We start from the raw sequence: 15095 nt of genomic DNA on the forward strand, positions 1-15095 counted from the left end.
ATTTTATTTATTTATTCGACAGAGATAGAGACAGCCAGCGAGAGAGGGAACACAAGCAGGGGGAGTGGGAGAGGAAGAAGCAGGCTCATAGCGGAGGAGCCTGATGTGGGGCTCGATCCCAGAACCCCGGGATCACGCCCTGAGCCGAAGGCAGGCGCTTAACCGCTGTGCCACCCAGGCGCCCCCAAGAAAAAGAAAAATCTTAATCTGATTTTACGTCTCAAGGAACTAGAAAAAGAACAAGTGAAACCTAAACTTAGTAGAAGGAAGGAAATAACAAAGATCAGTGCAGGAAAAAAAAATGAAATAGGAACTAAAAAGTAGAAAAGATCAGTGAAATTAAGAATTGATTCTTTGAAAAGATAAACAGAATTGACAAATCTTACATTAGACTCACGAAGTATAAAAGAAGAGTCAAATAAATAAAATTGGAAGTAAAAGAGGTGAAGTTACAACTGATACCACAGAAATACAAAGGATCCTAAGAGACTATATGAACAAATGTATGCCAGCAAATTAGAGAAATGGAGAATTTCCTAGAAACATACAGCCTACCAAGACTGAAACTTAAAGAAATAGAAAATCTAAACAGTCTAATTACTAGTAAGATTGAATTAATAATTAAAAACTTCTCCCAAAACAGAAGTCCAGGACCAGACAGTTTCATGGGTGAATTCTGCCAACATTTAAAGAATTAATACCAATTCTTCTCAAACTGTTCCAAAATAAGGAAAAGAAGGGAACACTTCTAAACTCATTTTATGAGGCCAACATTACCCAGATACCGAAACAGACAAGGATGCCAGAAGAAAAGAAAATTGTTGGCCTGTATCCCTGAGGCACATAGATGCAAAGTCCTTAACAAAATATTAGCAAGCCAATTCAGCTCTCAGTAGATGCAGAAAAAGCATTAGACAAAAAAAATTCAACATCTGTTTATGATAAAAACTCTCAACAAACAGGGTATAGAGGAAATATACCTCAACATAATAAAGGCCATATATGACAAACCCACAGCTAACATTGAACTCAGCAATGAAAAGCCAGAAGTGTTTCCTCTAAGATCAAGAACAAGATGAGGATGCCCATTCTTGCCACTTTGATTCAGCATAGTACTAAAAATCGTAGCCAGAGTAATTAGGCAAGAAAAAGAAATAAAAGGCATCCAAATAGAAAAGGAAGAAGTAAAACTGTCACTATTTGCAAATGACATTTTTATTTTTTTATTTTTTTTATTTTTTATTTTTTTTAAAGATTTTATTTGTTTATTCCACAGAGATAGAGACAGCCAGCGAGAGAGGGAACACAAGCAGGGGGAGTGGGAGAGGAAGAAGCAGGCTCATAGCGGAAGAGCCTGACGTGGGGCTCGATCCCATAACGCCGGGATCACGCCCTGAGCTGAAGGCAGACGCTTAACCGCTGTGCCACCCAGGCGCCCCCAAATGACATTTTTAAAAGCTTTAAGAATGTAGATAAATCTGGGGTGCCTCCCTGGCTCAGTCAGTAGAGCAGCCCTATGTTTATTTTATTTCATCAAATAAATCTTATGCAATTAGTAAAAAATAATGCCTGATTTTCCCCCCCACTTTTAGTGTTAAATGTTTACAAAAGTCAGTGAAGGATTCTTATCACATAATGTGTAGACCATGTGCCTGTGAACTTGAAGTTTGTGCAAAATGTGGAAAGAAAGAAGACATTGTTATTCCGTGAGTATTTTTTTTTTTTAATGTTTGAGATTTAGTCTTTTAGTCATCGATATGTGAATTTTCTTTTGAGGAAACATCCAGTAGCTCTGAGAGTCTTAAGGTGCGGTGTATCACACTGATTTAGACTTCTTTTTTTTTTCCACCTAACAAGAAAATGTCTTAATTATTCATTATATTTTTCTATCATTATAGTAAAAATAAAACTTTATATTTTTAGGAAATTAAAATATTTATCCATGAAGTTCACATTCGTCACTCATCACAGAAGAATTTACTCATTATGCAACTACTTTTCTTGAATGGACATCATGTATTAATTTCTTTGAGCCTACTTTATTGACAACAGTATTATTATTATTATTATTATTTTTTAAGATTTTATTTATTTATTCGACAGAGATAGAGACAGCCAGCGAGAAAGGGAACACAAGCAGGGGGAGAGGGAGAGGAAGAAGCAGGCTCATAGCAGAGGAGCCTGACGTGGGGCTCGATCCCGCAACGCCGGGATCACGCCCTGAGCCGAAGGCAGACGCTTAACCGCTGTGCCACCCAGGCGCCCCGACAACAGTATTATTATTGGTTGGATTTTGACCGAAGTTAGTCTTCAAGGAGCTTTTTCTCTATACTTATTTTATTAGACTCCTATTAATCAGGAAATATAGTATAAAGTTCTTTTCAATCTACAGTTCAATAACAAAAGCCTGAGAAATAAGTAGAAGTTCTTTTTTTTCATTTTCAGGTTTAATAAGGAACCGGAAAAGACAGAAATTCCTGAAAGTAATCTACGTTCCAACCATAGAAGCTGCAGAAGAAATGAAGAAGAAAGTGATGATGACTTAGATTTTGATATTGATTTAGACAACACAAAAGACAATCAAGTGGATTAATATAGTAAAAGTCACCTTGAAAACATGAAATTCTGGACGACTTTTGACTTTTGAGAGTTTTACACAAAAATACTGTGAAATCCTAACGAGCAAAATAGCAAAAAGCTATAGAAAACAGGCAGAATTCACACATGGACAATATAAATTATGCACGATACTTGGAAAATTATAAAACTTTCATCCAGAGTTTTCTTATAATAAATTTTTAAGTAGCATATGCTAGAATACCTGCCAGAATGAGTATTAGGGTATCATAGTGCAGTTCATTGGAATTATTTGGAAGAGTATACCAACTAATATCAAACTAAACAAGATTCAGAATTGTTGGTTGTGTAAGAACTATCTCGTGGAAAAATCAGTGCTAGCCTCAAAAATTGGTCCTCATTAAGTACTTTTTTATAGATCTATCTCAAGTAAATGGCCCACATAACAAAGCCTCCTTACTTATAAGCTTGCTTGTTACAAAAAGCTTGTTATTTATTTTTTATAGTTATGTTTTACAAGTGTGTAGCAGTTTTTCTTGGAAGTATTTTTACATACCTGATCACATTTTTTACATTTCTTCTTTTGCAAAATATACATACAGAAAAAAATGTATAAAATACATTAATATATAATTATAAAGAAAAATCATATATCTGTCATCCAGATGAAGAGACTACTTTTAAACAATATAAATTAGCTTTGCCTGATTTTTAATCCTTTTTTTCTTTTTATCTTGAAATATCTCAAACCTAAACAAAACAGCAAAATAGTACAATGAAACTTTGTATATTCTTCATCTAGATTCACAGGTGATTTGTTATGTTTTCATTATATCTCAATAGATTGATATAAATACATATTTTATTTGCTGAACCATTTGCAAATAAGTGACAGACATTGGTTTTGAGCTTTGTGTGAGCAGGCTTATACTATGCATGTTATTTTGTATCTCTTCTTTATTTCATTATTTGTGAGATTGATGCATGTTTAGTTGTAAGAGCTCCGATTTGTTCATGTTACATTATTGTGTTTTTTTTTTTTTTAAAGATTTTATTTATTTATTCGAAAGAGAGAGACAGCCAGCGAGAGAGGGAGCACAAGCAGGGGGAGTGGGAGAGGAAGAAGCAGGCTCATAGCGGAGGAGCCTGACGTGGGGCTCGATCCCAGATCGCCGGGATCACGCCCTGAGCCGAAGGCAGACGCCCAACCGCTGTGCCACCCAGGCGCCCCTACATTATTGTGTTTTATTCCATTGTCTTTATATCACGATTCATTTATCCTCTGTAATGTTGAGGGATGTTTGAGTTATTTTTAAATTTTCCTCATATAAAGAATACTGCTGTGAGCATTGTTACATGTGTTTCTTGGTACACACGTCTTGTTTCTTGGTGCACATTGCTATTAGATACATAGGTAGTAGTGGTACAGGCCATCCAGTTATATGCATATGCATCTGCAGGGTTCCTGTATAACGCCAAGCTGTCTTTAGAGGAATTGTTGTTTCCTTTCCCCACAGCAATATATTAAGAGTTCCAATGGTCTGTATCCTCTCTAACACTTGATCTTTAAATTTCTGTCAGTTTGGTAAGTGTGCAATGTATGTCTTTGTCTTATTAATTTTGTAATCTATGTGTATTGTATGTGTGTGTATATATATATACACACACACACATATATGTACCACGTCTTTTTATCCATTCATCTATGGATGGACACTTAGATTGCTTCCATATCTTGACTACTGTAAGTAATGCTGCAGTAAATATAGGGCTGCATATATCTTTTCGAATTAGCGTTTTTATTTTCTTTGGGTAATACCCAGTGGTGGAATTACTGAATCATATAGTATTTCTATTTTTAACTTTTTGAAGAACCTCCATACTGTTTCTCATAGTGGTTGCACCAACTGACATTCCCATGAACAGTGCAGACGGGCTCCCTTTTCTCCACATCCTCACCAGTACTTGCTATTTCTTGTCTTTTTTTTTGTTTTAAAGATTTTATTTATTTATTTGACAGAGATAGAGACAGCTAGCGAGAGAGGGAACACAAGCAGGGGGAGTGGGAGAGGAAGAAGCAGGCTCACAGCAGAGGAGCCTGATGTGGGGCTCGATCCCGCAACGCCGGGATCACGCCCTGAGCCGAAGGCAGACGCTTAACCGCTGTGCCACCCAGGCACCCCTATTTCTTGTCTTTTTGAGAGTAGGCATTCTGACAAAGTATGAGATGATTTCTTATTGTGGTTTTGATTTGCATTTCCCTGATGATTAGTGAAGTCCAGCATCTTTTTGTGTGTCTCTTGGCCATCCGTATGTTGTCTTTGGAAAAATGTCTATTCAAACCCTCTATCCAGTTTTAATCAGTTTTTTTTTTTTGTTTAAAAATATAGAATCTTATCAAGACATTAAGGAAAATGGACACATAAATGGAGAAACATAAAATACATGGAGAGAGATACTGTGTTCATGCTAGGGAAGTCTCAATATTCTAAGCTTACAATCTTACAGAAAGTTTCCCATAAATTTGGCTTACCTTTTTGCATATAGACTTATTTTCTGGACAAGGTTAACTGTTGTGGTTAAAGAGCCAACTAAATCATTAGTCCTAGCACAAGTACTTTCCCATCTGAATGAATCATAACTCCTCAGATTACCTTCTCAGGAGAGAAATTTTTTTTTTTAAGATTTTTTTAATTTATTTGACAAAGAGGGAGACAGCCAGCGAGAGAGGGAATACAAGCAGGGGGAGTGGGAGAGGAAGAAGCAGGCTCCCAGCGGAGGAGCCTGATGTGGGGCTCGATCCCAGAACGCTGGGATCACGCCCTGAGCTGAAGGCAGATGCTTAACGACTGCGCCACCCAGGCGTCCCTCAGGACAGAAATTTAACAAAGAGCATCACCTAGTGACATACCCTAATATCTGTATTTCTGTCTTTAGTGCTAAGAAACTTTTTTTTTAAGCAGACATAAATTTAATTATGTTTAGTTCATTTTTTTAAAGAAATTATTTTGTCTAATCTAAAAATTCCTTTTCATTGGAACTCAACATGAATCTAAATCCTGCTATGTCACTTACAAGCTGTATGTCTTGGTACATATTAATCTTTGTGTGCCTTGGTTTCCATGAGGTTGATAGAAGGATTAAATGCATTAATATGTGAAATGCTTAGAACCTATAAGAACACTATACAATTGATATTACTGTTACTATTTGATTATATATTAATTGGTAATGAATTAATAATTAGTAATGAAGACAGCAATTTAGTTGTTTCCCTACATTCTGTAAGTTATATATAAAATACATAATGTACTAAAAAATACATACTATATATAATATATAAATATATATAAAATATATATTTATATATATAAATTTAAATTTAGGTTACCCTACTTAACCTAATTTACATATATATAAATACCCTAATCCTAACCTAATTTATGTATATAAATTCCATATATGTGTTTAGGGAATGCAGAACATATATATATATATATATATATATATATATGGAGTTCTGTTACTTGCAGATCCATCCTATCTGGTGCCAGAGTCTGCTGTTTAACTCCTATACTACAATACCATTCTATCACATATCAAAAGCAGTTCTAGAAGTAAATAGGGAAAACTGTGTTAGATAGAGGACACGGCATGAACTTATTTGGTGACTACAAAGGCTTGGAATAATAATGACAACAATATAATAATAGCATTCATTCATTCAACAAATAATCATTGAGTACCTATGTGTGCAAGGGCACTCACTGTTCAAGATATGTGGGGTACAACAATGAGCAAAACAAAGATCCTTATCCTTTCAGAGATAACCTTTTAGTGGGTAGAGGCAGACAAAAAGCATTGAACATAAGAAGTAAACTATGTTAAAGGTAAAGTGCTATAGGAAAAAATAAGGAATGTTTGGGTGATTGGGTGTCTAAAGGCTTGGATGGCATAGGGATGAGGGTATTCAAGTGGGTGAGGAATGGGCTATAATTTTTTAAGTGAGGGGTGCAGAGAGACACGTTGGGGAAGAATGTTCCAGGCAGAGGAACCATTGTAAAATTTTGCCATATGTGTTCAAGGAACAGCAAGGAAGGAAAGGAATGATTAAATTGGAGAATCCTAAGACATCAGGGGAGGTAATGGATGGCCGGATCGTGTGAAACTTGCTTTTAGGAGGTTTCTTCTTTGTCTTTGGTTTTCAGCTGTTTTGACTATGATATTCTTGTTTGTGACTTAAGGTTTTCTGAGTGCTTCAAATCTGTTGGTCACTGTCCTTAAACAGACTTGGAGAATTGCTGACCATTGTTTCTTCAACAACTGCTTTTCTCCTCTCCTTCTAGCACTTCATACATACTGTTAGATTTTTTTTTGACTGTGTCCCTTGTCTTTCTCATGCTCTACTTTCTTTTTTCCACTTGTTTTTCCCTTTATGGGCTTCAGTTTGTGTGGTTTTTAATTTTTAAAAATTTTAAAAATTTTATTTTACTTGTTTTAAAGGTTGGGAAGGGCAGAGGGCGAGGGAGAGAGAATCTTAAGCAGGCTCCATGTCCAGTGCAGAGCCCTATGCAGGGCTCAATCTCACTACCTTGAGATCATGACCTGAGCTGAAATCAAGAGTTGGACACTTAACTGATTAAGCCACCCAGGCGCCCCTGTTTTACTTTTTTTACCGTAAGCTCTATGCCCAATGTGGGGCTTGAACTCATGACCCCAAGATCAAGAATCACATACTCTCCTGACTGAGCCAGCCAGGTGTCCCAGTTTGTATGTTTTCTGTTGGTCTTTCTTTGCCTTCATTAATTCTGTCTTCTAGATAAATAGGATTAAGGTGTTGAGTGTGCTTTTAAACTCAGCTAATAAATTGCTGATTTCAGATACTGGATTTTGCAGTTCTCCAATGTCCATTTGATTCTTTTTTTTATTGATTATAACTGTTGAAATATTCCATGTTATCTATCTCATGCGTCTTTTTCTCTTTTTTCTTTGACATATTTATCACAGTTATTTTGAAGTCCTTTTTCACTTTTGTTTGCTTTTATTGCTTATTTTATCGTGATTATTGGACACTTTCTCCTGTTTTGCACATCTAATAATTTTTATTATATGCTATAAATTGTGAATGGTACATTATAAAGGGTTCCTCTAAAAAACAAATTACTGCACATCAACTTGATCCTATCAGAACTTGGGTTTAGGCTTTGCTGGGGTGGTCTGTTGCAGTTTCACATTTATTTCTAGAGTTCCTATTCCTATCTCTTACTCCTCAGGTATTGTCTTTATTCCTGGGCATGTATTTCCTGTGGTCTTAAGGCCAGACTCCAGCACTGTGTAACCTCTGACATCTATGCCTGGCTCTAAGCCTCTCAGCAGCTGTTCTCTGCTAGGACTCCTTGAGCTGTGCCCTGGGCTTGTGCGGCTTTGGAGAGTAAGAAATGACCAGAGAAGCAGAAGGAGAACCAAGAACGGGTGTGTTGGGGGGCAAGGGGCACTTGACTAAGTGCTGAATATATCCTGATACTGTTCAAAACTACACCCTCTCCATGATAAGCTCATCAAATGTTCATCATGACTCTGTGTAGTGACAACGATCATTATCCATGTTAACAGATGAGAAATGAAGCTAAGTAATTTGACATACAACAGAGAAGTATTAGGTCTAGGTTTTGAACCTGTACAATCATCTGAACCCAGAACCCGTTCTGCATATTAGGGTTAGTATGCATGAGAATAGTATGTGAGTTGCTGGCAGAGTAACTCCACTGTTTTCCATACTATTACTGTTCCAGAACTCTGCTACCCATCAGTCCTCTGCCATGCTTTCATCTTCCGTTATTTCAGACAGTTCAGAGCTTTTTTTCTGAAGAACCGTTGGGTCTCAGGCATGAGTGGAGAGTGCTCATTGCTGATGCCCTTGAATTCAAATCGCTTTTTTAATACTCTCTTCCATGACTGTTCATTTCCACATTTGAGTCATAATACCTGTAATCTTTCTAAGCTGGTCATGTCACTTTATTGTGAGCCCTACTTGCATAAATGGATAGAAGATAGGTGTTTGCAAGCAGTTCCGAATATATCCAGTAAGTTGTATTGGGAAGGTAAATGGCAGTGATTATCTTTTAATACAGTAATAATTATTAGAAGAAAAAGAAAGTTGTCCTATGTACTTGGTACGAATGTTTTTCTTTTATCACGTAAGATAAACAACAGTGTTCTGAGTAACTGTTTTTCAGTTTTCAGGTGACTGCACTAAGCTCAGAGGTTAAGTAACTTGCCACAGACAGAAAGATAATAAGTAGTAGACCTGGGGCGCCTGGGTGGCTCAGTCGGTTAAGTGCCTGCCATTGGCTCAGTTCATGACCTCAGGGTCCTGGGGAGCCTGCTTCTCCCTCTCTCTCTGCCTGCCACTCTGCCTGCTTGTGCACTCTCTCACCTCTCTCTGTCAAATAAATAAATAATCTTTTAAAAAAAAAGTAATAAACCTAAGATTCAAACCAAGTCTATATGGCTCTAAAGCCTGCATTATTTCAATCACACATATGCAAAATTACCCATATTCCATGTTCCTAAATGTTTTCTTCCCTTAAGTGAAGTTTGTAACAACATTACCTTGAACACAACTTTATCACTTCCTATCTCCCTCTTTCTGGGTCTTTTCCTTCCCTGTAACATTAGTTGTATATTGAATGATTGCCCTGATCTGAAGCTACATATTTTTTTTATTATACAAAATTTATAGATACCCTCCATATAACTTGTGGTGTAGAATTTTGTCACTCATGATGTTCCGATTTGTGTGTAATATTGAATGTTGCAAGACCATTTTCCACAGTTTTTACTGGCAACCCTTTTGGAGTCATGGGAGTATGATGGGATTATATACTCAGCTCTATATCAATGAGTCCCACAATTCCGTCAATAATTATACAGATGGAAATAATTATGCATTCCCAAATCTCTTACATAAGACTTTTTAAGGAATTAAAGTACCAGGCTTTCAAGAGATATTACTACATAAAATTACACATGAAGTTGCACCTTTTATTTTTATATAATCTTAAAAATGAAAAATTTTTATAATCTTAAAAATGGTTCCTTTCAAAGGAAAAATGTGCATTATGATAAAGTATATAGTTGGTACTTGTACTAATATGGAAGATTTAAGGAGTGCTGGGGTGGCTCAGTCAGTTAAGCGTCTGACTCTTGGTTTTGGCTCAGGTCGTGATCTCAGGGTTGTGAGATTAAGCCCCAAGTCTGGCTTCGTGCTTGGTGAAGAGCTTGAGATTCTCTTTCCCTCTCCCTGTGCCCCTCCCCCCACTTGTGTGCTCACTCTCAAAAAAGTTTGTTGGCTCAGAAGTTGACTAAGTGATACAGTAATTTTTTTTAAAGATAAACTTTTTTTTTTAGATTTTATTTATTTGATAGAGAAAGAGAGAGAGCACAAGCAGGGGGAGCGGCAGGCAATGGGAGAGGGAGAAGGAGCAGGGAGCCCAATGCGGGGCTTGATCCCAGGATCCTGGTATCATGACCTGAGCTGAAGGCAGATGTTTAACCGACTGAGCCACCCAGGCCCCCCAGTGATACAATATTTTATCAAAATTTGGCTTAGAAGTTTCTGTAACCTCTAAAAGTATTAATTAGAAGTATATAAATTAAATTTTGTTATTAAATGTTTAATTATTATTAAATACTACTTAAAATTAAATTTTTTGTGGTTTTTTTAAGTTGTTGTTGTTTTTTTTTTCTTTAGTCTTAAGTAATCTCTAAACCCAATGTGGGGCTTGAATTTACAATCCTGAGATCAATGTGACATGTTCTACCGACTAGGCCAGCCAGGCACTCCAAGTTTTTTCATTGTTTTAAATCAAATCAAATGTCTTTGAACTCGTGCTCGTTTTGGCAGCACATAAAATTGGAGCGATACAGACAAGATTAACATGACCCCTGCACAAGGATGACGTGCAAATTTGTGAAGCATTGGTATTTAAAAAAAAAAAAGTATTTGAACTCAACATCAGCATTAAGTTGGAATTAACATTTTAAAAGGTATATATTGTCTATTGATGAACCTCACAGATATGATGAGCAAAAGAGTCCAAACACAATGAGATTACATATTTTATGATTCTGTTTACAAGTTCGAAAATAATCAAAACTAATTCATTGTGATAGACATCAAGATAGTGATTTTTGGGGGTGTGATGTTGACAAGGAAGGGGCATGAAAGAACCTTCTGGAATGCAGTAGTCTCCTGATCTTGATCTAGGTGATGATTACATTAGGGTATAGAGATATAAAACTCAGGGGCTTCTGGGTGGCTCAGTTGTTTAAGCGTCTGCCTTTGGCTCAGTTCATTATCTCAGGGTCCACGGATAGAACCCCTCATAGGGCTCTCTGCTCAGTGGGGAGCCTGCTTCTCCCTCTCCCTCTGCCCCTTTTCCTGCTTGTGCTCACTCTCTTTCAAATAAGTAAATAAAATCTTAAAAAAAAAAGAAATATAAAATTGAACACTTAGGATTTGTTTAGTTTATTGTACGTAAATGTTACCTGAATTTGAAAATAACTATAACTGTGAATCAAAAGCATTTAACAGCATACTGTTGTCATAACCATGCCTTGAAATAAAGCAACATAAATCTTCACTTCAGGAGAGTAGGAGATAGAGTGACCTCCAGGCAGAAGGATGTTTAAATCCTAACCCTGCCTTTTACTCATTGTGTGACTCTGGAGCAGTTTCCTTACTTTTGTGAAGTTACCTTGTGTATACCTTACCTGTTTGTAAAATGAGGATAGTGTAAGATTTCTGCAAGTGTTACGTATAGTACCTATGAAGCTCTTGGCTATAGTAGGTGCTCCATTCATGATGTTTATAAATATTATGTTATAAGTCTTGGTTTTGAGATTTTCTTTCAAATTATCCTAAGAGGCTCTGTTGGGGTGAGTGGTAGGTAAACTGGAAATTCTTGGGTTAGAAAAAAGAAAAAAAACCTTGATACAGAATTCTCTTAACATTGAAAGAGGAGAAGCAGACCCCTCCAATAAAAGCATTTATACAAGAAATGTCAGAACTGCTATTGGGTATTTTTAGTACTTGTTAGGAATAGACCCTTCAGTGGCAACATATACAAATATGAGTGCAATAAACAACCTTTATAAACAATATTCCTTTTTTTTTTTTAAGGTTTTATTTAGTTATTTGACAGTGAGAGAGAACAACAAGGGGGAACGGCAGGTGGGGGAAGAGGAGAAGCAGGCTTCCCACTGAGCAAGGAGCCTGATATGGGACTCGATATCAGGACCCTGGAATCATGACCTGAGCCAAAGGCAGACGGTTAACCAACTGAGCCACCTAGGTGTCCCAGAAAACAGTATTTCTGACAGTAACAACTTTACAAACTGCCTTTCATTCCTTTGTTAAAACTGAGTAATGGCATAATGCTAACTGTAATTAATACCACACACAGAAAAACTCAGAAACTTCAGTAAATCAAACGATCAAAAAATTTCCATTTTAAAATTACATAATGAATTAAGAGGAGAAAGTTAATTAGAAAAGCATACTCTATGACGCTGAACTTTTATTTAAATTATAAATTTGCATGTTTACATTACAAATACAAGTTTTTGTGTAATTGAGTGTGACCTTATTTATTCCACGTTTTATTTTAATCTAGTTACAAATTTATTTGTGGAAAATATTTTCTTTAATCTGTAACAAAGTTTTTTCCTTGAAAAATCATGGTGACATGGGGAACAATGACCTAAATGACCAATATAGGAAATGAATTGGCTCTGAGGGAATTGCCAGGACCAGGTGAGGTTAGGAAAGACGGTCCCCTAAAGGACGAAAGTGACGTCCCTTAGCAGAGGATATTACAGCATGTCCGCAGTCAGGAAACACAAGATAAACTGACCTTTAAACCATGTTATTTACACTTTCACACGGTATACTCAGTATGTGTTCTGGTGAAGTACTGTAAAGCAAGAGGTCCAATTGTTATTCGGGGAAAAAAATAGAATTAATACACCACAGAGTGTCCAGAACATCTGGTAACACAGGAAGAATAGTGTATTTACAATGTGTCACCCAAAAGCATACCGAGCATACTATTTGGAAGTGCAACTGAACAGTTATACACTGTTCAAAAAGAAGTTTCTCCTTTTCTTGCCTTTTCAACACTTGTGACTTCCAGCTGAACAAGGCAGGTGCAGCATGAGTGGCTGCCAGTGGACACTGACAAAAACAAGACTTACTGAAACAAGCAAGTGTTTCTTATAAATAACTTGGAAACTGCTTTGGAACCCATTTCTTGGCAATGAAAACAGTACGTTTCAGATTCTATTAAGTGATTGATTTATACATGGGAAGTCCTCAGTCAGTAGTTCCAGAAGTACTTAATGCTGCTATGCCACTGTTGGTAAAGTTGAGAGGCTATCCTACAGAAAATCGTAGGAGCACCTACTATAGCCAAGAGCTTCTCCCAGAGGAGAAGCTCCGTGGGGGTGTGCTGTCTCTGCATGGTCACGATCGTTTAATACAGGGTTTGCACTGTAGAACTGTTGGGACACATTGGATAAACGGAAATGGGCCCTGGGGGTAATGGATTGGAGACAAAACAGGAATCCACAAAATAGCTCCCTTATTTGTTTGGACAAGCATCCAACCCGTCAACTTTTCTGTATTTTTCCAGTCATACGACCTTCCTCTTTTCCTGTGAGCCACTTGTCAAGTACATTTTGCCCACACATGGGTCAAGCCTATAGTGCAAAAATCAGTTGTGTTCTTCCCAGCCATAAACCAACTGCAGAGAGGGCTACACACACCATGGATTTTTGCTTTTTTTGTTCAATGCTGCCTTGGGTGGCAAAAGATTTTGAGGGAGTTTCAACTCTGGAGCCGCTGATCCCACCGTTACGTATGAAGCCCATGAATCCACAGGTGTACTTAGCACATCAGTAGACTGAATAACAACGTGTCTTGCGTATCTGTCTACTATTTTATTAGTTAATGCAAACTCACGGTATTCTTGAAATTACTGAGTTCACAGTATTCTTGAAATTTGTATTTCCTTGATTTATACTAAAGGTTCAATTAGAATATATAAGGCTGTCACTGTTTTTGGTTGTTAAAAAGGGATTCTTGGCCTCGGAATGGTTGGGAACCACTGATAAATCGATCAGCTTCATTGTGCTGTAAATTCTGTAAAATTCTATGAAAGTTTTTTCTACAATGTGGTGATAATTTTGTCTCTGTACTTTTTAAATGCTTTTTTGAGGTATAATTTACATACCATAAAATTCACCCATTTTAAGTGTCAGATTTATGATTTGGTAAATTTACAGCGTTGTGCAATTATCACCACAATCCGGTTTTAGTACATTACCATCACCTCAAAAAGATCTGTCATGGCCAGTTTTGGTCATTCCCCATTCCCGCCCCCAGCCTCAGGCAACTAATCTCCTTTCTGTGTCTATAAAATTGCCTGTTATGAACCTTCCATATAAGTGAAATCATAAAATAGGTAGTCGTTAAGTCTGGCTTCTTTCATTTAACATAACATTTTTGACATATATCCACGTTGTAACATGTATCAGGAGTTCATCATTCTCTCTCTCTTTTTTTTTGTTGAATAGCACCCCATTGTATGGACATACTAATTTTGTTTACTCATTCAATTCTACTTTACAGCTATTATGAATAATTCTGTTGTGAACATTTGTGTGTCTTCGCATGAACATATATTTTCATTTCTCTTGGGTACCTGCATACCTAGGAGAGAGCTTTCTGGATCATGCAGTAAATTTATGTTTAATTTTTGGGAAACTACCCAACTGTTTTCCAAAGCAGCTACACCACTATACAACCCTACCATCCATGCAGAGGGTCCCACATGGGGGAGGTTCCATATCCTCATCAACGTGTATAATTGTCAATCCATTTGATTGTTGCCATTCTAGTAGGTGTCGAGTTTTACTGTGGTTTTAAGTTGTGTGTTCCTAATGACTAATGATACTGATTCAGTGTCTTTTCATGTGCTTATCTGCCAGTCGTATATTGTCTTTGGTGAAATGTTTATTCATATATTTTGCCTGTTTTTAAAATTTTTTAACTTTTCATTTTTTTAAAGTAATCTCTACACCCAGTGTAGGACTTGAACCCAAAGATCCCAAGATCAAGAGATGTATGCCCCACTGACTGAACTAGCCAAGCACCCCTATTTTGCCTATTTTAAAAATTGGGTTGGGGCACGTAGTTGGCTCAGTCAGTAGAGCATGTGACTCTTGATCTCAAGGTCATGAGTTCAAGCCCCACATTGGATGTGGAGTCTACTTAAAAAAAATTGGGTTGTTTTCTTATTATTCATTCAGTTCTAAGTTTTCTTTGTATATATTTTATATATAAATCCTTTATTAGATATGACTTGGAAATATTATTCTGTCAGTCTGTGGCTTGTTTTATTGATATATATATATATATTATATATATATATATATATATATATATATAATATGAT

General features: G+C 36.7%; 2 protein-coding genes and 1 non-coding gene across 4 annotated transcripts in view; all 3 read left to right on the forward strand.

Annotated features, from left to right (window-relative positions):
- Nucleotides 1-15095, forward strand: part of C17H9orf85 (chromosome 17 C9orf85 homolog) — a 134753-nt gene that overhangs the window by 66593 nt on the left and 53065 nt on the right. The window lies entirely within an intron of this gene.
- Nucleotides 1567-4330, forward strand: LOC117796993 (uncharacterized protein C9orf85 homolog; the record flags this gene model as incomplete). The annotated part of the gene is made up of 2 exons (XM_034647258.1): nucleotides 1567-1706; nucleotides 2446-4330. Coding segments are annotated over 2 exons (288 nt in total), but the record flags the coding sequence as incomplete, so codon positions are not given.
- Nucleotides 10468-10569, forward strand: LOC117797043. The gene has a single exon (XR_004621856.1). It is a non-coding gene; the product is annotated as a U6 spliceosomal RNA (small nuclear RNA).

This window comes from Ailuropoda melanoleuca, chromosome 17, assembly GCF_002007445.2.
Source record: "Ailuropoda melanoleuca isolate Jingjing chromosome 17, ASM200744v2, whole genome shotgun sequence".
Classification (NCBI taxonomy): domain Eukaryota; kingdom Metazoa; phylum Chordata; class Mammalia; order Carnivora; family Ursidae; genus Ailuropoda; species Ailuropoda melanoleuca.